Consider the following 25,270-nt stretch of genomic DNA (forward strand, 5'->3'; position numbering starts at 1 on the left):
GATGTATATACTGTGATTGATTAGCTTGTGCCAGGAGATTAATTAGAGGAAGGTATAGCTTACGTTTCAGAACTCAAGAAGATCTCTAGAATTCAATCGCTAATGTTTATGATGGAATCCAAGGCTTCTGCTATTAGTTAGCGCCAGGTACAGAGGCGGTGGGGATAGTAGACTATCGATACATGACAGAGTGATCTGAAGGATGCAGACAGAATCCAGATATGAACTTACTTTTTTTTTTTGGCTATCAGAGTAGAAACGGATTGGAAGGAAGAAAAAGATTAGGGTAGAAGTGCTGTTGGGACTGTAAAGAGGAGAGAGATCAAGGAAAGGAAGGAAAGAGCGAACTCTTTTATCTCCCTCCATGACTATGGGTTGATCGAGAATCCGGAGCTAAAAACTGTTGAACTAATTTGGACAAGGGTAGCAAGGGATATTCCGATATTAAAAGAGCTGTTGAAGCTGTTGATGAGCCGACAAGGTGTTGGTATTGATATTCAATAAGCGCTAGGAAAGAGTGCACATAGTTAACTTTCTCAATTGATACTATTGAAGGGACCCAGAAGCTTCTAGCTTAGGTCAAGTTTAGGTGAATGGCCGTTTTGAGGATTGATGCAATTTTCACTATTTCCTCTAACTAGACGTGGACTGCTAGGTAGGTATCACTCGAATTCATAAAGCTATTTTTGGATGCAAGAGGTATTCAGATAAGTTTATCTTAAGGCCAATGAACAAGATCAGACGAAGTTCAACAGCTATATAATTGGATGAGTAGATAAATTGAGGACAAGTTTGAACTTCTTGAGGCTTTAAGGCGGCATTCGAAAGAATTCTCTGCTAACCTTGAGCAAGTTCTATAATTGGGATGCTTAAAAACAATTCAAAATGACTCCCAAGCTATCTAGATTAAAAATAAGGCCTTTTAAAATACTTAGCTTCGATCCCTAGCAGTACCTTCGATCAATAGTAGTAGTCTTGGCGATATCTCGTGCATCGAGAAATTCTGATATCATTCACTTCAAAACCCCTCCAGGTTCGGAGTGTAGATTCATCTAGACTAAAGTTTTTTCTTTTTTGAATGGGAGGTTTGCAGGGAAAGAGTCTTATGAATAATGGCTAATAAGAGTGTTCTAGAAGATCGCAACGAATCGATCATGAGTATAGTATGCTCAAGGGAGCAAAGAGATAATCTTATGAGAGAGGAAGGTAGAGGTGAAGCAAGAACCACGGAAAACTGATGATTTACTATCGACATAACCGTATATCAGCACTGGATGTAGGGTACGTGTAGAGCCCAGTCAAATGTCACCACTAAAACATGAGCCGAAGAACAAAGTCAAGAAACAATTTATTTTATCAAGCAGACTTGAAAGCAATCAAAAGGGTTTAGCTGACTGATAACAGCTGTTAAACGTGCAACAAAAGTTATTGCTAATGAATCTCCACATTGTTGACAAGGCTGATGACAGTATCAAACACTGTTCAGTCAATGTCAACATCATCACAAGTGATGCTTCCCAGAAGAGTCATGTGATGAATATCACGTGTCTAGAAGCATTGGCTCCAGGACTTCTGGATATGTTTCAGCCTTGACATATCAGCCATGTTCCACTCCTTGGAAGACCTCCTTCATGGCGCAGAATCCTTCGAGCAATCTGCATCAGAAAGATCTATATTGAAAAAAAGATATCCAATTGATGATTGAGTGGCTGAAATAGCCCTACCCCAGATTTTCGCATTCCCTTGATAGTATTAGTCAAAAGGTTAAAACAACGACTTTGCTAAAACTGTTGATCTCCGGGCATTTCTAACCCATTGCAGAAGTTCAACCTGTCGATGCTCAAACATGTGGCATTTGAAGATAATCCTCTATGTTCTCATAAAATATCATGACTGATGAGAAATAATCAGTAAAGGGATGCTACCGCCCAAATTAGAAGCAAACCCTCGTGTTAGGCTTGACCGCCACACCGCTTAACCTATAGATAGCACACATAATGATGTTCTGAGTCAATAAGGGGGAGCTGACCAGGGGTAAAGAAGCAGGGACAGAGACATATGTGAAGTCCGAGCCATGATTTGGGCGTTCATGAATGATAACAATAAGGTTGTCAATTAAATGTCTATTGGAAGCGTATTTGGAATCATCAAGTCAACACAAGCCATGAAGCAGTAAATATGGTGACGGAGTGGGATCGTGGTAGTGTCAATACATGATATCATGTATTACATAATACACACAGAAATAAAATGTGGCTCAAAGTGGCTAAAGGTGGACATGAGTAGCCAGAGGTGGCTAAAAGTGGCTTGTTCCACTCTATTCCGAATGGTTTCCCAATGTCACCCAATCAAAAACTACATAAACAAAATCATCCTCCACTTCTCTGATAAGAACATCCAAATCTAGAATTGATGCTTGAGAACCTTGTTGATTAATTGCCCGAGCACCTCAATTTATTTCTTGGGTTATACCAAAACCTCAATTGATCAACTAAACAACTAAGAACCCTGAGCCAAACACAGAAATAGTCACACACTTTTTTGACGAACTGACTATGCATTATCTCAAATCTGTTTGGGTAGAAAGGTGATACAGAAAGCCATAGGGGGGGATATATCCTGTCCAACATCTCATCTACACGGCAAAACCACGAATTCGTCCTACCAAAAAACATTACCAAGTCACCATGAAGTTTGCAAAGGAACTTGAGCAAAGCCTCGTGCCTGGTATGATATTCACTACTGTTTACGTATATTTCAGCTCGAATTGCTACTAATAATCGTGTAGAATGGCGCGTAAAATACCTCGATTATAAGCAAGGCAAGAAGAAGGTCAAAGCAGTCGCTCGTGCAACCAATCGTATAAATTCAACCCCTCGATCAGATGCGCGAACGAATCTGAATACGCAGAGTGGCAGTATATACGGTGCTACATCTCCTCTCGCTCCAAGAAAGCCTCAACCGTCTGGAAGGTTCGATGGTACGACCGACCGTCCTCAATCAGCTTCTGGGAGGGTAGATGGGGCATCTCACGGAACTGGGGCGGAAACGGCGTCATCGAACCCTGCTACATCGATACCAATCGCAAGCAGGCATGTACCAATAGAGCATACACATGATGGAATGTACGGCAGCTTTGTGCCAACCCCTCCTGCGATGGACATGCACAATTTCGAACTTCCGGATCCAGCGATACAAGCTGACTCTCCCCTCGAATCCTCAGAGCGCATAATGTCCACCATCACAAGTAGGAAAAATTCTCTGGAGATTGAAGTCCCATCAAGGACCCCAGAAAGGAATCCCATATCAGCCTATCAGAGCGCATATGAAGTAGGTACAACAGAAAGTCCGACCAGACCTAAGTTTGCTTCACTGAGGGCCCCCGGGTCGCGCGCTGAATCCCATGATGTTCATGGACAGCCGATCCTGAAGCGAATCTTCTCAGTCGGCACTCCCTTATCTAAACCTCACAGTCGTCCTGACGTCGATATGGTTGCCTTTGATCATGTACGAATACGTCAGCAAGAATTTCTCTCTTGGATGGATAAAGAGCTTGACAAGGTCGAAACTTTCTACAGGTCCAAAGAGGATGAGGCGGGAATCAGATTACAAGTTTTGAGAGAACAGTTGCATGAGATGCGAAACCGCAGGATACAAGAAGTGGCAGATGCAGAACATGCAAGGTCAATGCGTAAAGATGACGAGCGCTCAGTAATGGGAAGGATTTCTCGTGGGCATTCTGGAGATGAAGATCTCAACAGGCATTCCTCTCAAGAACATCGAATTCCTTGGCTGGCACCTTTTGGGAGAATGGTAGATAATGCAAAAGCAACAGCACTGGGGCCACATCCAGGAGCCAACTCTAGGGCATTAGCTAGTATGAGAAACTCACCCGAGTTGCAGTTTAAGTCTCAGCCAGACGATGGAGTTGCAACGAACGGCAATCGCGATTATGTAAGACGGCCTTACGAAAACGATGTATCCTATCGAACCGCGAAACGGAAGTTGAAGCTGGCTTTACAAGAACATTACCGAGGTATGGAACTTCTAAAGTCCTATGCGCTGTTGAATCGGACTGCGTTTCGTAAGATCAACAAAAAGTATGACAAGGCAACCAATGCGCATCCCCCCTTCGGTTCATGACGGAAAAGGTTAGCAAGGCATGGTTCGTCAATAGCGATGTACTTGATGGGCACATACATACGGTTGAAGATTTGTACGCACGATATTTTGAAAAGGGCAATCATAAAATTGCTGTTGGAAAATTGCGCAAAACCGTTGGAAAGTCAATGGACCAATCCGGTAGTGCATTCAGAAATGGAGTGCTGATTGGAATTGGTGCTGTCTTTTCGATTCAGGGAATCATCTCCGGCAGTGAATACTTGGATCACCCTGATCCTACGATCCGATTTCAAACCGGCTATCTGCTGCAAATATACGGTGGTTACTTTCTCGGTTTATATTTATTTTCGTTATTCTGTTTCGATTGCAGTGTTTGGACTCGACACAAAATTAACTACAAATTCGTTTTCGAATTGGATCCTCGGCATGATCTGGATTGGCGGCAACTTAGCGAATTTCCAGCATTTCTCATCCTTCTATTCGGCCTGTTTTTGTGGATCAACTTCTCTGGCTATGGGACACCAGAAATGTTTATATACTATCCCATCATTTTGATCTTCGTTACAGTCATGATAATATTTATGCCTGCCCCCATAATTTTTCACAGAAGCCGGAAATGGTTTGTTTATTCTCATGTAGGTCTCTCATTATCATTTTACTACATAAATTTCGTACTCACCTATAATAGTGGCGTTTACTTTTGGCTGGGTTATACCCCGTAGAGTTTAGAGATTTCTTCTTGGGTGATATGTATTGCTCCCTTACCTATTTAACGAGTGTAAGTTTCTTCGTCAAATGAATCATAGATCAAATCTCACGCATTGAACAGAATATAGAGCTCTTCTTTTGCCTCTATGCGACATCCTGGCATAATCCTACGAAATGTAATTCTACAAACTCTCGCCTTCTTGGATTTTTTTCGACCTTACCAGCTATATGGCGTTTACTTCAATGCTTCCGACGTTATCATGATACCAAAAATATGTTCCCGCATTTAGGTAAACAATTACTCCAGATAATTTAATGTCATAGACATCCGTATGCTGATCAATATGCTAGTTAATGGTGGTAAATATGCTATGACCATAGTATATTATGTCACTTTGAGCATCTACAGAATAGACAGAGACAGAACGAATTTAATTGTGTTCAGCTTTTTTGCTGCATTGAATGCGGTATACGTCAGTGAGTATTATATCTTTTGTGATTCGTGATCTCTTACTGATCAAATATAGGTACCTGGGATCTTTTGATGGATTGGTCTCTGCTTCAACCTGGAGCTAACAAGCCACTTCTTCGCGATGTTAGAGGATTCAAGAGTACCTGGTGGTACTATGCAGCTATGATTATTGATCCAATCCTTCGATTCAATTGGATATTCTACTCGATATATACGCACAACCTCCAGCACAGCAGTACCGTATCCTTTTTTGTCGGATTTTCTGAAATCACTCGTAGAGGAATGTGGACATTGTTTCGTGTCGAGAATGAACACTGCTCCAATGTCGCTCGTTTCAAAGCATTTCGCGATGTCGCGTTGCCATATGATCTGGAGTCCGGAGAATCGGAAGACTCTCAGCCTATTACCCCTGCTGAAACAAATGATATATCATCGGTACTTGACAGAGAGCGCACCCATACTAGTGGTCTCTCACAACAGCAAACCAATACCAGTTCGACACGCCGTCGTCCACAAAGAACTTTCACTAAAGTTTTGGCCGATGCTCATATCCAAGACTTTCAGAAGAAGAAAAAACCTGCTGCGAATAATGGAAAGGATTTGGACGGAACTGATGAGACTGATGTCGATATTGACCGTGCTACTAGTAGTGAGGACGATGATGATGATGAGCAAGATGCACAAGATCGCCTGGATGCAGATAGTTTAGTCAGAGGTGGACAAGGCAAAAGAGGAAGGAGAAAGAGTCGAAGAGGGATCTAGTTGACATGATATGGTGGGCAAGGCTAGTCTATATATTTCCAGTTGTGACGAGTCATGATGGAGTTTACTTGAAAAATGGGGTTCATTTATTCATCTTTTGTCTATAGACCAAACGACTTTTTAAACTCTGGATATGAAATCCCCCTTCCTATGCGATGATATCGGATGGTGTTGACTGGGAGCCATTAGTAACTCCCTGATCTGAAAAAGCAGTCCTGTGTTGATAAATTATCACGTGTTTCTCCGTTTCGTGGCTGTGCCGCTCGCTAAACTTTCCCGGATGATATAAATTACCTACACCCTCCATCTTCTTCGCTTACACTTTCTCTTTCTCATCTTCATCGCCCTGCAAATTATCCTCTCAGTCACCCATTTTCAATGCCAAGACGAAAAAGGACCGTCTGCAAATCCACAGTGCCGCCTAGTCCTCACAGGCCGCTGGGAGGAAGACTTTGATCCTACAGGAGGGTCGTGTATCCGCCAACACAGAGTGTAGAATACACTTGACTGCAAGGAAAAATTGTAGCCAATGCCACAATTTGCACATGAAAGACACCTCGCCCTCAAATTTGGAGCAGATCATGGCCCCCACAACATTTCACCAATTTGCTCTGCTTCCGGTCGAGATTCAAACAGAGATTTGGAAGCTCGCCGCCAGTTCCGCCACTGATGAATCTCGTGTCATACCAATTATTGTTCATTGGACACCTGGTTGCTCGAGTCAAAGGTACAACGAAATGAAGAATAAGACTCCTGTCTTTCTGACACCCATTTCTATCATACCTCCGCTGTTACATGTCTGTTCTATCTCTCGCTCACTAGCTCTGCCTATCTATGAGCTCGTGAGCATGTCCAATAAAACTGGTCATCAAAATAAGATCAACGCCATGGGCGTTCGACTCAGTGTACCCTCCACGTATGGCGATGAAGCAACGGGTATCTATGTTAATCTCAAGAAGGATATCGTTTATTTTACAAATCACGATATTTTTGACAAAACGGGGAATCAGCATTTTCCAATGTCAGGTACACATGCAGATTTGGAAGATCGTCTTATATACGAGCCACAATTTTGTCAGCCCTGCTCAGACCTTTTGTTTCCAGTGAATGATGCACTTCGTCTATTATTTGGAAACATGGATATAAGGAAAGAATTGAGAAACATCGGGTTCAGCTTTGATATTCCAGTGAAGAGACATCATTTCTGCTGGGGCGGTTTAAGTAAGGATTTCTACGGAATACGAAGGATTGTTTTCGTATCCGAAGAAAAAGGTGAGAGGAGAACACTACGAAATAGGAAAGTACATGGCACCCACGCCGCAGCGTCTACTTCCAAAATCCCCAAGCTCACGACTCCCTCGCCTTATATCAGAAATAAATGTTTTGAAACGTACAAAGACCGCTTTCATAAACAAGGAGATTATATACAAAATGGGAGGGAATACATGATGATTAATGCCCGAGAACAGTTTTTCCAACCGCTGATTAAGGGAGAAACGGGACCTCGTGGGACCGGACCGGGCACGGGCAGAAATTGGTTGCAGTGGGGAGTACATGGATTAGTACCTTTGGGATGGAAAGGTACGGGGGCGGGAGAGGAGTGGGAGGAAGATGGGGGTGAAGAATGGAATCATGAATTCATAGGGCCGAGAGTGGAGTTTTTGGTTGAGGATGGGAAAGATAGGAACAGGGCGACGAGAGATATTTTTTTAGTTTAAGAGGGATACTTAAGTTTTTTTGTATGAATGTTGGGAGAAATGTTTCGTGATCTGCTGATAAACGGGCGGTTTCTTATGCTCTCTACAGGTTGTCAGCCGCGATCTTTGAATTTGCCTATTAAATTAAATGGTCATATGTCTCGTCAAACATTCTTTCCAGTATCCATTTTCACTACATTACTACTCTTTTAAGTAAATGAAACCAGTAAGCTGTAGACATAGGTAACTCTGTTACTACACTACTACACTTCCTACCAAGTCTCAAAGATCGCTGGAACCGGATAAGCGAGGTTCCGGACTTGATATCTTATGTCGCCAACTTCCTTCATGAATGAACACGCATTTCTGAAACTTAGGGATCTGATTTGCAATCGCAATACTTCTCATCATACCCTCTACATCTTTTATCATTTACACAACGAGTTATAACACAGCGCTCCTACTCTTAGTATCATACCCATGGACGGACTTGGCATCTACGAGACAACCACGTGCAATCATCAGTGTACGTGGAAAAACTGACTCATTTCTCGCATCATTTTTGAACACACAAAAAATTAAAAAATTGCAGACACAACAGTTTGATAGTCACTAAGAGCCATGAGTAAAGAAAATTAGAATTAGAACTAAGATATTCCTCTTCCAAATACGTTATTGAAATCATATAAAATCGGCTACTCTACAGAGAGGCGACAGAGCCTTGCGCTTAGAAATTGTCGGAGAATGATGGGTACGGCAGAATGCTTCTGTCATACAAGATGGCAGAAATGTACTTGTGCAATCATTGGATTAATTTCAAGGTGCGAGATTGTGTTTATGAAATGGTTTATTCGCTGGTATAAAGCTGCGTATCGTTTTGATTGGGGTTTTATGTACGATAATTCCGAAACCTTCGTATTTTGGAACTACGGGTTGTTATTTCGGGGGATTAGTGTGCAATCAATTTTTGTGCACATTCACAACATATTTGGGAGTATCGTCACTGGAAGATAAATCGGGTTTGATGCGCGAAACTAAGGGTGGATGTCTTGAAAATGAACATTGTTGAGAAGATTCTCTCAGAAACTCCATTTCGAGAATCCGTGAATGGGAACAGCGTCATGGTGTTAGGAAGTTTGAGAGTGCTTCACGTCGAATTCTTTTACACTTTTCGAACCCATCTATTCATGCTCCGTGAGACTGAATACTAGGATAGAACTCATTCTTGATGTTAGCTTAAGATTTGTATAATGCGAAAATCGTCGTTGAATCCATACATTTATCAAGCCAAAACCATCGATTCTATGCTCACGTGCATAGAACCAGCGTAATCTTAACGGATCTTGGTCAGATTATCATGTCCCTTGTCAACGTCGAATTTTCTTACGTAGAATACTAAGTTTATTTGATGATAGATAATTAGCTTAATACTCATTTGTTATCTTCCCATTCTAATCTACTTTATTTGAGTGGTTCCGTCATTTTCAAAAGCTGTTTTCTACTAATACATTTGCTACAGCTGAATTCCAACGTTATATACTTTACATTCCATTTGAAGAAGTGATGAATTCATTAGATAAAATATACAGTTACCTAAGGTGAAGACCAGTTCTTAGATGAACTTACTGTTACATCACAAAGTAAATAATAATAAGTGTCTAAAAAGTCCACAATTATACCCCTTACACGTGATCACATTACCCGAGTTATCAAGTTGAACAAAACAGACAACCACTTCAAACCCCCTTCAAAACAATGAAGAACAACTTTTTAGAGCCTTGATCTCACTCAAAAAGGTAGTTACTGTATAACATATCGCATTCATTAATACTCAACCATCTAATCAATAAATAATAACCTCTAGTCCTTGTAAGTCCACTCCCATTATATTTTCCCTACCCAAACCCAATATTCTAGTCCAAACCCAACGCCGAGAACTAAAGAATCAATTCTAATCACCTCTGCCTCAGCCTCGATTAAGTAATTGCTCAGCCGCTTTCACCTTTCAAATAACCTTATCAGTAGGTATTTTGTGGGGGAAATTTACTATTTCTTTCTTTCTTCAAGTAACAATAACAACAACGAACTTTCAATTCAACAACTGGGGTATCAACTACTTCTATTGCACTAGCTTTGCGCTTTCTTCTATAGCTCTTTTGTTAGTCTCTAAAGACTGATATTTATGTTGTTTAGGGTTGTTTTTGTGGGTTTAGGGTTACTTACTGGGTGAGTTTATTGTATTTTTTTGGCTGTTACTTTGGGTATTTTTTATTGATAGAGTTTGAGATTGCTCTTATTGGTATCTTGTCTTTTCCTATGGAATCTTACACTTCTCATTTCAATCTAGGAATAGGTTGAAGTTTATGTCTGGTTTGAATTGATATTTCTAGGTTTTCGATCTTTCATCCACTATATTTTGATGAGAGTAATACTCTTGTTTGGCTTTGTTTTATAATCTCTTCTACTACTAGATAATTTGACCAAAAAGATCTGGGTTTGACTGTCTTCTATTGTTACTTTTGTTCCCTTTCTATCTTCCAACTCATGATACTTTGATGAGAGTAGCATGGTTACTTACACCTGTCATTTCACTCATTAGTTTATCTGGCTCATCACAATTCGATGAGAGTAGTTCTAATCTTTTTTCCAAGCTCTTGAATTTCCTTACACTTGCTCAGTGGAAAGATTTTTCTCATGTTTATCATCACTACATCATTTGTTCCAACTCTTCCAGCTTGTTATACTTCGACGATAGTAGTTCTATTGTTGAGGTGTGATCTTGAGGTTCTCTACTCTTCGTAGAGCTAGATAGATAATCAGAAGTCTCTGACTTTGTTTTGTCTTGTTATCTAGCTCTTTTGATCTGTCATGCTTCGACGAGAGTTGTGTCATCCTGACCTCTCTTATTGAAAGTCTTCTGCTACTTGCACACGTAGACAAACAGTTCTTAGATTTTTTCCTGTTCTTCTTTCTTTGCCCAGTCTTCCCAACTCATGACACTTCGACGAGAATATATGAATCTCTAACTTGATCCAACTACTAACTTACTAAAACAGAAAAATGCACTCTCCCAACTCCCCAAGTAATCAACTCCACCTGAACAATAGTCTCTTGAAATTCACTGACATTCGAATAGATTTCTCTCGCCCTCTTCCTACTCCTCCCTCTCCTTCTCGAGCTCCTCCTCCATTATCCTACCTAGCCGGACACAATCTTCCAGTCTCAGTCCCCGAAGTGAGCGAGGAAGCCATACTCCGCGCTTCATTAGACGGAAACCTCGACGATATTCACTACCCGGCACATATAATCCCCGACCCGCGCTCCTCTACCGAAAACCCACAAATCCCTCATCATATAATCTCCTCACCTTCCACAAAATTCCTATCCCACCAACCCCGCATCACCATGTCTTCCCCCCACCTCTCTCGCTCAGCCACCTCTCCCGATCTATCAGCTCCTTCAACCATCTCTCCCATTACCGAGGAGCAAGAATACACACCCAATCGCAATGGCGCAATCAGTCGCACAGATCGCTATTCTCGAGACCTTCCCGCAATTCCTCCTCATCCATCAACTCCTCCACCAGCACTACCCATCTCCACCACTCCATCCTCTTCCTCATCCAATATATTCAATTCCGCCCGCCCCAGCAATCTCCGGCACGTAACATTCGCGCACGAAACCTCCAGCCTCTCACTCAGCTCCTCAATCCCGTCTCAAACCTCCTCCAACCCCTCATCCTCCCTCCCTATTGAAGCTCCTCGAAAACACCGCTTCAACCTCACTCTCGCCCACCAAAAAATGCACAAAGCATTTTCCACCCTGCGCACACACACTCATAGCATCTCCCCGAAACCCAGTCTACTGCTGCGAAAAAAATCTTCGCACTCTGCTCTCTCCATTTCCAGTTCTGGATCTTCTCCACTTTCCCCTTCGGACGCATCGGCAGATGAACCCACGAGACCGAAAACCGCACCTTCATCATCTTCGTCTTTTTCAGGATTTGCAAATTTCCCTGCCATGGCGGGTGCATTCTCGAAAGATGCAAAGGAGAAGCGAGATGCGAAAGCAGGAAAAGAAATGCAGATTGGTGCGCCAACGGGCATGGTGAAGAAGACACCGGAGGAAATTCAGCAGATGTTGAGGGAGATGGGGGTGAAGAGCGAGGATATGCCTTTGATTTCTGGTTCTGCGGCTTCAACTTCTACTCCTTCTCATTCTCGCTTGGAGGGTCATGGTGCTGTTGATGGTGACGATACCGATAACACTCCATCCAAATCCCAATCCGGCATCTCAAAAATCCTCACCTCCTACTCCCGAGAAGAAAAACCATCTCCCGTCTTGAGTGCTGTACAAAAGGGAAAACTCCCGGCTCTCCCTCCCGTCCCTCAATACTTCACTCGGCCTCTTCGCTCCTCCTCCCTCTCCTCTCCCCACTCTGGTCTTTCGGTTCCCTTTCCCGTTCAAGACCTCACTACCAAACCCCGCGGTTGGTATAGCACTGCTCCTCTCGACTCCATCCGCGCTACGCTTCCCAAACTACGAAAGGAAGATTTACTTAAAAAGGAAGAGATCGATGGGTTCTTAGAGGAGTTGGTTCGAGACTTCGAGGTCATAAAGAAAGTGAGACAGTGGAGGAGTGAGGAGTTGGATAGGGAGATTGAGGGGTGTGTGGAGAAAGACGAAGATGAAGATGAAGAGAATGAGGATAATGATGAGGATATCGAGGGAGATGGGGATGAGGATGAGGAACCATACATCTGGGGTCGCTACGGCGAACCTTCCCCCGATTTTGTAGACGGCGGCTGGGCCCAAGAAGAAATTAGTAGTGCGGGGGTAGGCGCACGTTGGTTTGTATTCGATGATGTGGAGAATGTGTTGGGGGGACCAAAGTGTCCGATTACGCATGCGGTTGATGGGTTTGAGGATGCGGAGGAGGAGCTGGATGTAGGAGATGTTGGTGAGGTTATGGGAGAGGAGAGAGAGATTGTGGATGAGGAGATAAAGAGGGAAGAAATGAATACTACGCTTTTGAGTCCGATTGAAGAGGGGTTTGGAGAGGGAGAAGAAGAGGAATTTGATGAGGATGCACAACAGCTTTCTCAAGAGGAGATTTTGAGGAGAGAGGGATTACTTTGAATAGTAATAACTCTTTCTACTCCATTTTCCTTTTTCTCAAAGAATTATGAAGGATTCAGTAAACAGAGGAAGAATCTGTGAATAGGGAGTTGGATAAACGGTGAGGTTCTTTGGAGAGACTGGAAAGAAGGTTAGGTTACTACGATTGGGAGTTTGGTCAAGATGAGCAACAGATTTTGAGGAGAGAGGGATTACTTTAACAGTAATGACTTTTTCTACTGCATTTCCCCTTTTCTTAAAAAACTTTGAGGGTTTGAGGGAGGGGGGGTTGTATGAATCGTGGGGGAAATTTTTAATTTTGGGGATCAGATCATTAATGATGTTCTTTAGCGACACTGAGTTCGACAGGACTGGGTTACTGCAATTGGGAGTTTAAGGGGGATTTTATTCTCATGATACCAGCCAGGCAGGAGGTTTTGCGTTATTTGGTGCATCGAGTGCACAGGATATATCTGAATGGTATTTATTTTATTGAACAGTATCAGAATCAAAAATTGGGATATTGTTCTTGAGGTGCTTGATTGGATTATATGCTGTGATGAGATGTGCTGTGCTGTGATGCGATGTAATGCGATGTAATGCGATATAATTCGAGATATATTCAGGTGACATACATGATAATGAATAATGATTACAAAATTGACAAGGGAACAACTGAGGAGTCGTTCTTGGAAATCATTATATAACTGTAAAGCAAATCTATCTATGTGTATAGACGACCCAAATATCAACTCCTGTAGCTCCTGTGTAAGTATCGAAGACCCCAGGATACTGTACTTATCCCCTCTCCTTCCCAGCCTCAACTCCATCGCTGAAAATACTTCAAATGCCAAATTTCAAATCGCCATCCATACTAATTCCAAATCATGACTCATTGCCTCTCCGGGAGAACATTTCCAAATTATCCCCCATTCTCGCCTCATATCCTTTCCTCATTCCCACAACTCTAAACTCTCTTCCTCCTCCCTTCTTCCCACCCATCCCACACTCATCAACTCCACCTCCGTCTACATCCACAAATCTTAACTGCGTCTCCAGCACCCATTCCGGTAATGGAATCTTCCCTCTTACTCCCCCTGGTAATAGTCTTCCAAACTCACTATCCCTTGTTGCTGCCAGGATGGCCGAGAAACTTTTATTATGCGAACGTCCGTTGATATGATATGCGTATGCGCCCAGAGAATTTGCGATAAGTGCTACGAATATTGCTATACCGTAAGAAAGAAGAAGAGTCGAAGAATGATAAGCGTATATATTTATGGAGGTTGTAGAGAGGACTGAAGTATTTACGGAGGGGCTGTATGTGTTTGTTAGTATTTCTTCTCTTTGATAGAATTCTGATGAGGATAATGAAACGAAAAACATACGACAATAAATTACTATTCAAAAATCCACATGTAACATTCCAAGCCAATTCCTCCACCAACGCTTCCAGAGTCGCATTTCCCGCCAAACTAATATCCTGCGCCCTCTGATCACTAACCGCCGTGTTATTGTTTCCCAGAGGATCATTACTCTTTCTTTCAAAAAACGCGTCCAAGTCCGAGCTGCCAAGTAAGGATGTATGAGCGATCTGCGTTGTGATTTCTGAGAAATATGTAGATGGGAGACCAGGAGCTGAAGGTGCAGCTTGGAAAATACCCATGGCACCAACCATCAGATCGGCAATTGACCACATGTAGGCTGAGTATGCATGTTGAACCATGAGGGAGTTGGATAGGGGAGTGTTAATATCGGGATAAGGGACTGAGTTAAGGACGGAGAGGGATTTGGATGTGACGGTTTGGATTCCTTCTTCGAAATTAATGTTGATGTTGTAGGATGCGTTGTAGAGTGTACAAACTGTGTAGTGATTTTCCGTTTGAAAGGATTTTGATCGAGTGTATCTTGAATAACCCATCCAGAGTTGATTTGAAGCATTCTGAGGTTGTTGGAGTCGGGCTTGAGGGATTACTGTAACGCCGTGGTTGGGTAATGAGCTATTGTCATAATTTCCTAGGTTAGGAACAAAAGCGTAATAATAATTTGATACTTCTGTAACTGATCCTGTGATATTGGCGACAGATTCATCTCGAAGATTTTGTATGATCGTGGCAGTAGTTGAATCAGCTTCATTGCATTTGACGGAAGGTCCGTAAAATTGTACATCATATGTTGCATTCGAGAAGGGAGCATTTATTGAAAGAATTTCTCCTTGTGTTGCAGTGGCCGTTGACAAACGTGTAATGATCGTTCGTGGCCCAAGAAATAGTTCGTTTTGTACACCATCTGTGACATTTACAGGAGCTGAGTATGTGAATCTTGCAGGTTGATCATGACCATACATGTCGAGGGAAGAGACATTGGCGTACGTATGAATGGATTTGGTACTGGGTACAACGTAGAGTGTACCGGGAGTAAGCAGAGAGCCAATGGGTAGACACCTGTATTAGAATGAGTATAAAGGTTCCATGATAGCCTGTCACAATCCCGTGGCTTCACTTCTCAAGCTTAGATTGAAGAGACGGCAAAGCTGATAAGATAGAGCAGGCCCAAGTAACGTTGAAGAGTGCCACGCATAACAGAATCAAAATAGACTAACCATGCAACTACCGCGAGTAAAGACCCCAGTTTAAGCTTCCAAAGCATTTCTGTATTCAAGATTGATAAAACAGATGTATCAGCAACGAAAGCAGCATCGAGACAGTTCACAGAAACTTTAGTATCCTTATGGTACAAAGATTTCCAAAGCCATTGTGTATAAGCAAATCCAACCGAGCTGACAAGGCATACTTGTGAAACAAAAGCAAAGGTTGTTCCATATCTAAATGCTTGTGTTAGTCCAGGTATTCTTATGTCAGACATGAGGGTTGAGAGACGAGGGGTAGGAATTGAGAAGTGTTGCTGAGAGATGCTGATGCAACTAGAAGAACTTACCTCAAAGTCCATTGTTGAGAAAAGTCATCTCCGACTTGTTTTCCTACCATGCAACTATAAAATACATGATGAGCAATGCTAGCAATAATTCCAACGAATAGATTTCCACCCATCAAAATTGGTGAGCGCCAGAAGATACCATCATGATGGTGGTGACTTGGTTCCAAATTACCCACCAAGTCCTCTTCCTGTGTATCGAATGGTCTGATTGTTGAATGACTTCTCCCAGTCTCGGAATGCTCAGATTTCGTAGAATGAGTTGATTGTAGCGAATCCATTCGAACGGGATATGGTCTTTTTTCTTCGTCTTCCATCTCGATTGAATGGAAAGCATATGAAGTTTCTTGATCATGATTTGTCTTGGTAACGTTATGCAATTCGATTCTTTGGTCCTCCATTTCGATCGTGTGGAAAGCATATGAGGATTCTTCATCGTGGTCTGTTTTAGGAAATAAGTGCGATTCCTTTCTTGGATCCTTCATTTCGATAACATCCTGCAAATCTGAGGCCTCGTGATTGTGATTGGCCATAGGCACGTAACGATTAGAACTCACGGGATAAGAAGTCCTTTGGCCTGCCATAACGACCGAGTAGTAAAGTGTGTGGCCATGAAAAAGTGCATTACACAAAGGTGAATTATATTCTGCGACCAGCGCAATCTAAAGCAAAGGGTCTTCTAGAGACCCTCTCATGTACCTGATTTGAAAATTCAGGAGCTTAATTTTGAGGATATTTGCTCTTGAACACATTCCGAATCGATCGAAGTCTCGACTTCCCATCCACTTTCGAAAACTCTAATTGATTAAAAGCACGACGACGACTTGTAAGCGAAAGTTTCTTTTGCTGGTAAGTATTGATTTTGGTACCGATGCAGCATCTTCGTATCCATATATTTGAAACTTTGTCAAGTTCATAAGGCATAGTGTAAGCTTTTACACGAAATTGGAGAAACGAGCGAACCCATCCGACCTTGACAAGACGATACCGGTGGAAATTACAAGTATGGCTGAATATGGAGGTGGCGTAGGCCCCAGAGAATCATGATTTTATATCAATCACAACTCGATGATTGGTAAATCAAGTAATTTCAGATGCAAATACGTGGAAAAATAGAATATTGTGCATGCTTCCTGCGAATGTAACATGACAAGCAAGAGAAGGATTTCACGAGGGTAAGGTTAAGGTTAAATCCTCGCCCAGCATACCGAGAATGTAAGCACATTATTAAGACATGATGGAACGAGGAGATTGGAGATACTGCCGCCAGATAGTGGCCTGGAATGAACAAGTCGTCGAATTCCAAGTGTTGAGCCCATTCTTGTTGTCAACGTTGTCTGACAAATGTTGTGCATGTTTGTAATTATATGGTTCGTGTGGTTTTGTGTGGAGGAATCCAGTTGGGCATTTATCACCTCAGGTTACCAGCATGCTGGAAAGTGCACGTGGAGCCACATTCTGGCCTTGACGTGATATCTCTGCCAACGACCAACATTCATGCCCAGAATAGCATCGTCAAATGAATGGAATAGATTGGAAATCGTTGAATGCGTAGATGATGAGACAATGGATCTTATTTATCGAGACAAATTGTAAACTCAATTTTCATCGTTGTTTCAACCCCTGGCCCGCCTTCAAATGATATCGTTAACGTGAACGAACCATTTCCGAAGCTCACCCGTGAATCCACCAATCACAATGGAGGATTCGGAATCTTCAATCCTCCTTAATTTTCGACCTCTCAGATTCTCAGATTGTATATCGGTTCCGAGACTCCCGAGACTCCCGATACTCCGTTCGTGTGTATAGCGTTCACCGGATCTATTCCTTCTCGTTTTTCGGTCTGTCAAGATGAATTGTCTTCATTTCTCAGTATTATTGTCCAGTAGCTTCTGTTATGATCCTTTGTTTGGCTACACCATTCACAGCATCAATATCGACTGATACACAGCCCCTCACCCCGGCTCACCTCAAATATCTATCTATACCTCTTCCTCTTGTCACATCAACCGGATATTCAAATCTCAAAATCATCATCCGTTCTTTCTCCAACTATCACAATTAACTGTCAAATCCACACTCTCCACACCTTCTAATCCTCCACGTGCACCTATCAAGACACCTCCTTCTCCCCCCCCCCCCCTCTCAAACCCGTCTCATCTTCTTCCCTCTCACAACAAACACCGGATCTTCATATCCCCTCAATCCCAAGAATCCACTCCCACCCCCTTCCTTCAATACCACCTCTTCAACATCCTCCCATCCCCCACTTGCCCAAAAATATCCTCCCACCCATTTCCTCCTCTCTTCATCATCCATCTTCATCCATTTCCCCACCACCTTCGTTGGAAAACATCGATTACTAAAAGCCATATGAGCTTCCCCTCCCTCCTTCAACACTCTATGCATCTCCTCAAAAACCTTAATCGGTTGGGTCAGATAATCCACCGATACATTACACATCACCACATCCATAGAATCACTCTCAACCCCCTCCAATTTGGGATCAAGATTCAAATCTTTGACGAAATACTTGGTAAGATGTTCATTCCTCTGTAATTCTGCTTCGTTCATCCCAATTCCTATCATAGTGCTTGGTTTGAGGGATGAAGGTAAATGCGAAACCCATGATGAACAGATATCCAGAACGGATGATTTCGGCATGATGAAGGTGGAATAGTAGTGTTTCAACATGGATATAGCGCCATCGTCAATGTGTTGAACAAATCTTGGTTGAGAATACCATTCTGTATCTGGAGATTCATCTTGTCGACGGAAATCTGAAGCTGCGAAATTGAATGTTGTTGGATAGAGGGATCGTGGAAGTGGTGTAATTTTTGGTAGAGGGAACTTTGGTGGGGAGTTGCTAGTCATTGTTCTGATACAGGTGAGACTTTGAGTGGTGTAGGAAGGTTTGATAATTTTTCGGAAGACTGCTGCTGATTTAATCGAATGACGATACATTGATATTTTATATAGTTCGTAGGAATTTGTTTCTTTTGTAGTTAATTCCAACTTCATAATAAAGGAAAGTTGACGAGAAGGGATTTTGAGTGGTGACCTAACCAAAGAAAATGGTATCGTCATGGAAGCTTAAATTTAAAGCATCTTGACGAAAATTGAATATATCCCATCTCATGCCATCTCAACCCATCTCGTTCCATCCAACACAAAATTCAATTCTTGTAGATGTCGTCGTCGTTCGATTGCTTAAACTTTCTTATTTCAATTATCTATTTATCTATACCGTACCTTACCCTAGTCGTTAAAATATTGCCATTCGATAGAAATGACTGACTGTGTTGCAGCAACCAGTTTGAACATAATGCCTTTATCCCCAATATCGAACAATCAGTCGTATCAAAAGAAGGCCCATGATAGAAATGAGCAATGACGCTTTGCTGGCTCTCCGAGGGCCACTGCCGTGGAGGCGACCTATTTACATGGAGAGTTTTAATGATTTCCACTTATTCAGCATGAAAGAATGCTTTCCCCATGATTCCTCACATTCTCATCCCGTATTGCTTTGACCTTCTCAAGCTTTCCCATTTCTTCATCTCAAACTTCATCCTTGATTCACAATCATCTGAGAAAGTCTCGAATCTCTCTACCATCTCAAAACAAGCTTTGCGCATTGATATATCAAAGACAGTAAGCACATACCCAGGGCAGCTGGTTCCGAGAACCCTCATTGAAAACCAGAGCTAGTGTTCTAAAATGAGAATTCCCAATATCCAAGACGTGGCTCAAGTTTCGCCAATTGAGGAACAAACAGTATGAAACTTTGTTGTACGGATACTGAAAGCTCAGTTGGCTGTCAAAGTCTGGGCATCCGGAAACCTTTGATGGAAAGTCACGATCTTTGGTTCCCGCATTGATGTTTCATTTATCACAAGATATACTTTTTCAGCCCTGTGAGACTGGCAGAACAGACCTTCAGCATCGGGACCGACGTATTGACAGTTTGAGATATTTTGAATGAAGGAGTGCGATATATTATCCTGTGTTATGTACAGATGCGTCGTTGTACTCGAGCTTTCTTTCTCTTTTTTCGATTCGTTGATTCTTTTTTACACATACAAAATGTACTTCTCGTCGTTCATTGCGACAATATCATTAATAGCATTCTCAAATGCGAAATCAGATTTTCAATTCGACATCCTAGATTCTCTATCACATGCACAATGTTCGAGTTCAATTCTCTCGTCTTCATATTCTATATGTCCTTCAAATCTCGAATTATCGCGAAACAAACATCACCCAAGTGAATCCTCACAGCTCATCTCCATCAACAGCAATAAATCCAATTCAACTTTATCCACATCATCAACACCTCCACCATGGCAATATCCACCCGTCTGTTCCAATATAACCTCGACCTCCCCTAAGACTCCTCAATTCTGCGTCTACACATCCACAACCTTCGCCTCAGGCCGCGGCATCTCTCTCCTCACCACCCCAAAGATCGCTTCCAGAATCGCCTCTCTTCCCGCCTTCACCTCCTCACTCCCCTTCCAACCCCTCTACAACTCCTCAAACCCCGCACCTTTTGAAATCCGCGAACTTCCCGGCAGAGGAATGGGTGTAATAGCCACTCGCCCCATCAAACGCGGTACTATCCTATTCGCCTATCCCACCATCGGAATCTATCACAACTCTGCATTTCCCAAAACCCACAACTCCTCCTCTTCCTCTCAAAACCACACATCTCTCTTCTCCCTCTCCGCCACCCAACTCCCCCCCTCCACCTCAAACCTCCTTTATTCCCTCGCAGCACACGAACCACACCGCCAGGTCCACAACGGCGAAGGCGTCATCGGACGTCTCAACACCAATACCTTTGGCGAAGACTTTCTCGGCCAAGAACACAGCATCGTTGTTCCTGAAACCGCGCGATTAAATCACGATTGCAGACCTAATGCGAATTATTATTTTGATGCGAGAACGCTGATGCATTACACGGTTGCGGGGAGGGAGATTGCGGTAGGGGAAGAAGTTACGATTACTTGTATGTATCCTATCCCTATTTTCCCACAATCGTTCTCCTTTTTCGAAAATTCACGGAAAGGGATCTTGAGTTTCCAGAACCCACACTAACAATTTTCTAGACACCAACCCCTCATTCCCTCTGGTTCTCGCCGCTCCGCCCTCCGTCATTCCTGGGGTTTCCACTGCACCTGTCCCCACTGTCTCCTCCCCAACCCCCAACTCCAGCACTCCAACCATCTCATCCGCACCATCCTCTCCCTCCAATCCTCTCTCGAATACAATTCCTCCTCCCCTTTCCCCCCTGCAGATTTCATCTCTAAATCACTCTATCTTATTGAATTATATAGATTAGAAGAATTGGAGAGTCATATCGGGGATGGATATCGTAGTGCGGCGTTGGCGTATAGTGTGGCGGGAAAGGAGTGGGAGACAAGGATGTATATCGAGAGGGCAGTGGAGGCGATGGGGGGGAGTGAGGGGTGGAGGGGGGTGGGAGTAAAAGAGATGAGGAGGTGGATTGGGGGAAGGAAAGGGGTAAGGGGACATTGGAGCTGGGGGAGGGGTTTGAGGTTGGGTGATGAGGAGAAGAATGAGGAGAAAGGGAGTTGTGGGTGTGGGGATAGGAATGGGAAAGATGAGTTGTGAGGAGATGGAGATGGAGATGTAAATATAGAGAACACTGATAATAAATGTTATATTTTGATCCATGTCCCTGTTATAGAGTAATATTGACATTTTTATTCTCCCGCACTTGACTAGTAATTTTATATATGCCATGCTTCAAAAGTGATCAACGCCTTCTACACTATACTCCGCTGCCACCCCATGTCCCAAAGCGCCTAAAAGCTCAATTATCCTGTTCCCATACGTGAGAAAAACGCGTTTTATCCATCTCATCATTATATCTTGATGTCCATCCAACTGCTAGATTCATCTATCAAGTCATCAAATCTCCTGCTCTTCTTTTCTTCTTTTCTTCCTCCGACCCATTGTTCTATCCAAAATTTCCATTTCATCACACCTTCCCTCCATCGACCTCTAATTCAGAACGCAGGAACTCCATCTCCCCGCCCCTCATCCTCAATTCATCCCCTCCATTGCATGCCCCGATGGTCCCTGAACCGCATAATCACACGTGACAAACGCTCTATCCACTTCAGGCAGCCCCTCACAACAATACTGCAACGTTTCCGCCACATCGTGTGCCTCCTCAAGGGTCGTTCCCTCGGACAACAAAATATCGACTTCCACCCACACCCCATCGCCCGCATGATACGCCGTGATACTTTTATATCCATTTACCAGCGGGGCAAAGCGCCACGCGAGGAATGTGAGTTTTTGTTGCAGACGATCGTCGACTGCGGAACCGGTGAGGCGGAAGATGTTATCGAGACAGGTGGATGCCCAGTCGTAGATGATGAAGAGGGAGAGGAGTCCGGCGCCGAGGGGGTCGAGCCACCAGAGATTGGCAGCGTGACCGATGTAGGGGAAGATGAGGGAGAGAGTGTTAAAGATGACGTCGGTTTTGCAGTCTTTAATTTACGTTAGTGAGTGAAATTGTATCTTCGCGTTGAGAGAGGTCAGGGGTATAAATTAAACATACCTTGAGCCAACGCTTGTACTTGAGTAGTTTTAATCCTAATACATCCGAACCAAATAAGTCCCTTGAGACCAATCGTACCAGCCATTGACGCAATAGCAATGACGGGTAATTCCTTTGCTTCATGCGGACCCTTGGACATGAGTTTCTGGGCGGATTCTTGAAGAATTTGTAGAAATGAAATAATCATGATGATTGAGAAGACCAGAATCCCAATGGGTTCCAATCTTTTTCTTCCCACTGGAAATTTCCGTTTCAAGCTCATCAATCGCCACTGCACCAGTCGATTCGTCGTGAATACAATAACCGTACATAAAAGATCGAGAGCGGAATCAACCAACGAAGCAATCAGAGAAAGAGACGAGGAATAGAACGCCGCCACCGCTTTTGCAACCAGCAAGATGATATTCGCGATAACATTTATATTGATTGCCCATTTTGCGCTTCTCCGAGCTTTCTGACGTTTTTCTTGTTCGGCATCCGGTAAGAAAGGTTCGACAAATCCTTGGGTATCTTGTAATGCGCCACCGCCTTCTGCAACTCCATCTCCATTGTCATCTCGCGGATCGAAAGATTCGAGGATATCGTCTGCAAGTGCTTGGACGAGGGCATTGACTTCGAGCCAGTCATCTAGACGATTGTTTTGTTCTTCGTAGAAACTGCGGACGGATTTTGGCATTTCTTTGAGCTGTGGGGAGAATCAGTGAGATGTTCCCTTTTGCATGTAGATGGATGTATTTGAGCATGTGGAAAGGATCAAACACAGTGGAAAACAACATACCTCTTCATCTTTCTTGCGGAAGCCCTCTAAACTCGAACTTTTCACTCCATCTAATAATTTTGTCTTGAATTCTTCTCGTCTTCGATCATCTGGCTCTAGAGGTCCATGATCGCGAAATCTATATTTCCTATCTTTTGATGGCCTGCCTTGTTCTAAGTCTCGGCGAAGATAGGTACTTTGTTTGGCATCATGTGCATTATCATTCCCTGTTGCTCGGCTTCGATGACCTGCCATGTTGAATTGATGATATTGATGCTGTCGTAGATGGAGGAAAGACAGGAAAGCAAAGAACAAAAGAATAAAAGATTGAAAGAATGAGAGAATAGAAAGATTGAATCAATTGATATATTTACCACGAATTAATGTATCATAGAAGTCATGATCCCTTCATCTTACCTAGTACTTATTACTACGAGGTACATTTATTGACCTTGGTTTTTGGTGGTGGTGGAACATTCATGATGTCATTTTATGTCACTGGCAAGCCAACGTGGATCATTATCGTTGCCGTGAGATGCGGATGCGATGGTGAAACAATGATTAGACAACAAGACAGCGAAAATACGTGTCTATTAATATTCTTCCTGATATATCGATGTCTTCGGACGATATATCAGATATCGGTGTTGTGTAGAAGACATACTTTTATATTGTCTTTTGGAATTTCTTATCTGCGAGATTGTTCTTCCTGAATCCTAGGAGTCCTGGATTATTCTCCGGGGTACATCTTGGCATAGATGGGAAAGTGGAGATTTGAGAATGCACAGATTTGTACCTGGAGCTGTCTTTGGCAACAGTGCAATTGGTCAGGGAAGAGATCAACTCTCAAGCGTAGCAATTGGATGTACTTTTGTTATCATAATCACACTGGGCAATACGACGGTACATTTAATTGTAAAAGCTGTCGGCTAATACGTACAATTGCGAGTCAGACTTTCCATATAATAAACATAAACTGATTCATAGATCGCTTGACTTTCCCCTGCCAAGTTTGATAAGGGGCGAGAAATCTGTTATCTTAGTGCGAGGTACAAGGGACGGATTAGCGGTCCGAAGCGATGATAATTCATCATGATTGTTAGTTTCTTTCGATTGGAATAACAAAATAGACTATAATAAACACAAATCACGACTAGTATATAGGACTAAGCACACCATATCGTCGATCAAGTCAAGATACTCAACACACAATATTCTCGAGTTGTAAGTTGCAGCTAAACACACAATATTCTCGACTTGTAAGTCAAAACACCAAATACACCACAGCGTCATCAACCAACTTAATAGGCTCAACATCTTCCACCAAGTTTCCTATCCAAATCACTCTATTTTGACCCGTTTGCTATCAGACTAATCTTTATCCTCCTCCTTCTTTTGCTTCGTTCTCTTCTTACTGTTGAGTAAGCTTAATTCGTTAGAGACTTGGCTTAAGAGTTCCACACTGGAATCAGAGTCATCACACTCTTCTTTGATTTTATTGTAATCTCTCTCGCTATCATCTTCAATTGTGATGACTCTCCCCTTTCGTCGCTCACTGTCATCTTTAGTTTTAATGACTATCTTATTTCAACCACAATAATACTCTCATTCCCATTCTCACTCTCACTTCCACTTTCATTTTCATTGACAATCCCTTTTTCGATATCATTCCTCGCCAGCATCCGTTTTCTTCTGAATTCATCTCCTTTCTCCGCTTTCTTTCCTACCGGGATCTCCTTGATGACAGATTTACGCTTCTGTGGTATTGGTTTCGCAATTGTTAAGAGCTCTCGATCACTGTCTGGGTCGATGGTCGTCATATTGGTTCAGGTAGAAGGCTTAATGACTGTCGGCATATGGCTGGTATCGATAGCCGGCTCATCCATGGTAACAGAGAGGGTGCTCTGGTTCGAGGGCTCATCTGTGAAAAAACTTGATGCAGTGTAGATCTCCCCGCTATTACAATGGGCAAGCAAGCCATACGGCATCATGTTAATATCAAAGCATTTCATGAATGACAAAGTGCATTGAGGTGCTTCGATAGTCCCTCTGCTCTTCAGTACCTTTCCGGCCAATTTGGCATCCCTGGTCGAGAGCTCAGGATCTCG

The 25,270-nt window shown here is 42.8% G+C and overlaps 8 protein-coding genes across 8 annotated transcripts; 4 read left to right on the forward strand and 4 right to left on the reverse strand.

Annotated features, from left to right (window-relative positions):
* Window positions 1-2,687: 2,687 nt before the first annotated feature.
* Window positions 2,688-6,064, forward strand: Bfra_002263 (putative signal transduction protein; the record flags this gene model as incomplete). Its single annotated transcript, XM_037332685.1, has 7 exons — window positions 2,688-2,727; window positions 2,789-4,084; window positions 4,111-4,757; window positions 4,811-4,900; window positions 4,952-5,120; window positions 5,182-5,307; window positions 5,358-6,064. The coding sequence occupies 7 exons, from the start codon at window positions 2,688-2,690 to the stop codon at window positions 6,062-6,064; spliced, it is 3,075 nt and encodes a 1,024-aa protein (XP_037194813.1).
* A 545-nt stretch (window positions 6,065-6,609) lies between these two features.
* On the forward strand, window positions 6,610-7,782 carry Bfra_002264 (uncharacterized protein; the record flags this gene model as incomplete). The annotated part of the gene is made up of 1 exon (XM_037332686.1): window positions 6,610-7,782. One exon carries the CDS (start codon window positions 6,610-6,612, stop codon window positions 7,780-7,782), a length of 1,173 nt encoding a protein of 390 aa, XP_037194814.1.
* A 3,039-nt stretch (window positions 7,783-10,821) lies between these two features.
* On the forward strand, window positions 10,822-12,900 carry Bfra_002265 (uncharacterized protein; the record flags this gene model as incomplete). The annotated part of the gene is made up of 1 exon (XM_037332687.1): window positions 10,822-12,900. One exon carries the CDS (start codon window positions 10,822-10,824, stop codon window positions 12,898-12,900), a length of 2,079 nt encoding a protein of 692 aa, XP_037194815.1.
* Window positions 12,901-13,764: 864 nt separating this feature from the next.
* Bfra_002266 (uncharacterized protein) lies at window positions 13,765-16,397 on the reverse strand (the record flags this gene model as incomplete). The annotated part of the gene is made up of 4 exons (XM_037332688.1): window positions 13,765-14,197; window positions 14,268-15,323; window positions 15,482-15,703; window positions 15,817-16,397. The coding sequence occupies 4 exons, from the start codon at window positions 16,395-16,397 to the stop codon at window positions 13,765-13,767; spliced, it is 2,292 nt and encodes a 763-aa protein (XP_037194816.1).
* A 1,561-nt stretch (window positions 16,398-17,958) lies between these two features.
* Bfra_002267 (uncharacterized protein) lies at window positions 17,959-18,687 on the reverse strand (the record flags this gene model as incomplete). The annotated part of the gene is made up of 1 exon (XM_037332689.1): window positions 17,959-18,687. The coding sequence occupies one exon, from the start codon at window positions 18,685-18,687 to the stop codon at window positions 17,959-17,961; it is 729 nt and encodes a 242-aa protein (XP_037194817.1).
* A 1,209-nt stretch (window positions 18,688-19,896) lies between these two features.
* Bfra_002268 (putative set domain protein) lies at window positions 19,897-21,154 on the forward strand (the record flags this gene model as incomplete). Its single annotated transcript, XM_037332690.1, has 2 exons — window positions 19,897-20,821; window positions 20,922-21,154. 2 exons carry the CDS (start codon window positions 19,897-19,899, stop codon window positions 21,152-21,154), a joined length of 1,158 nt encoding a protein of 385 aa, XP_037194818.1.
* Window positions 21,155-21,882: 728 nt separating this feature from the next.
* Bfra_002269 (putative cation efflux family protein) lies at window positions 21,883-23,417 on the reverse strand (the record flags this gene model as incomplete). Its single annotated transcript, XM_037332691.1, has 3 exons — window positions 21,883-22,334; window positions 22,406-23,090; window positions 23,184-23,417. 3 exons carry the CDS (start codon window positions 23,415-23,417, stop codon window positions 21,883-21,885), a joined length of 1,371 nt encoding a protein of 456 aa, XP_037194819.1.
* Window positions 23,418-24,533: 1,116 nt separating this feature from the next.
* On the reverse strand, window positions 24,534-24,982 carry Bfra_002270 (uncharacterized protein; the record flags this gene model as incomplete). Its single annotated transcript, XM_037332692.1, has 2 exons — window positions 24,534-24,739; window positions 24,790-24,982. The coding sequence occupies 2 exons, from the start codon at window positions 24,980-24,982 to the stop codon at window positions 24,534-24,536; spliced, it is 399 nt and encodes a 132-aa protein (XP_037194820.1).
* Between the last annotated feature and the right edge of the window lie 288 nt (window positions 24,983-25,270).

The sequence above is a fragment of the Botrytis fragariae genome (assembly GCF_013461495.1).
Source record: "Botrytis fragariae strain BVB16 chromosome Unknown tig00000012, whole genome shotgun sequence".
Classification (NCBI taxonomy): Eukaryota; Fungi; Ascomycota; class Leotiomycetes; order Helotiales; family Sclerotiniaceae; genus Botrytis; species Botrytis fragariae.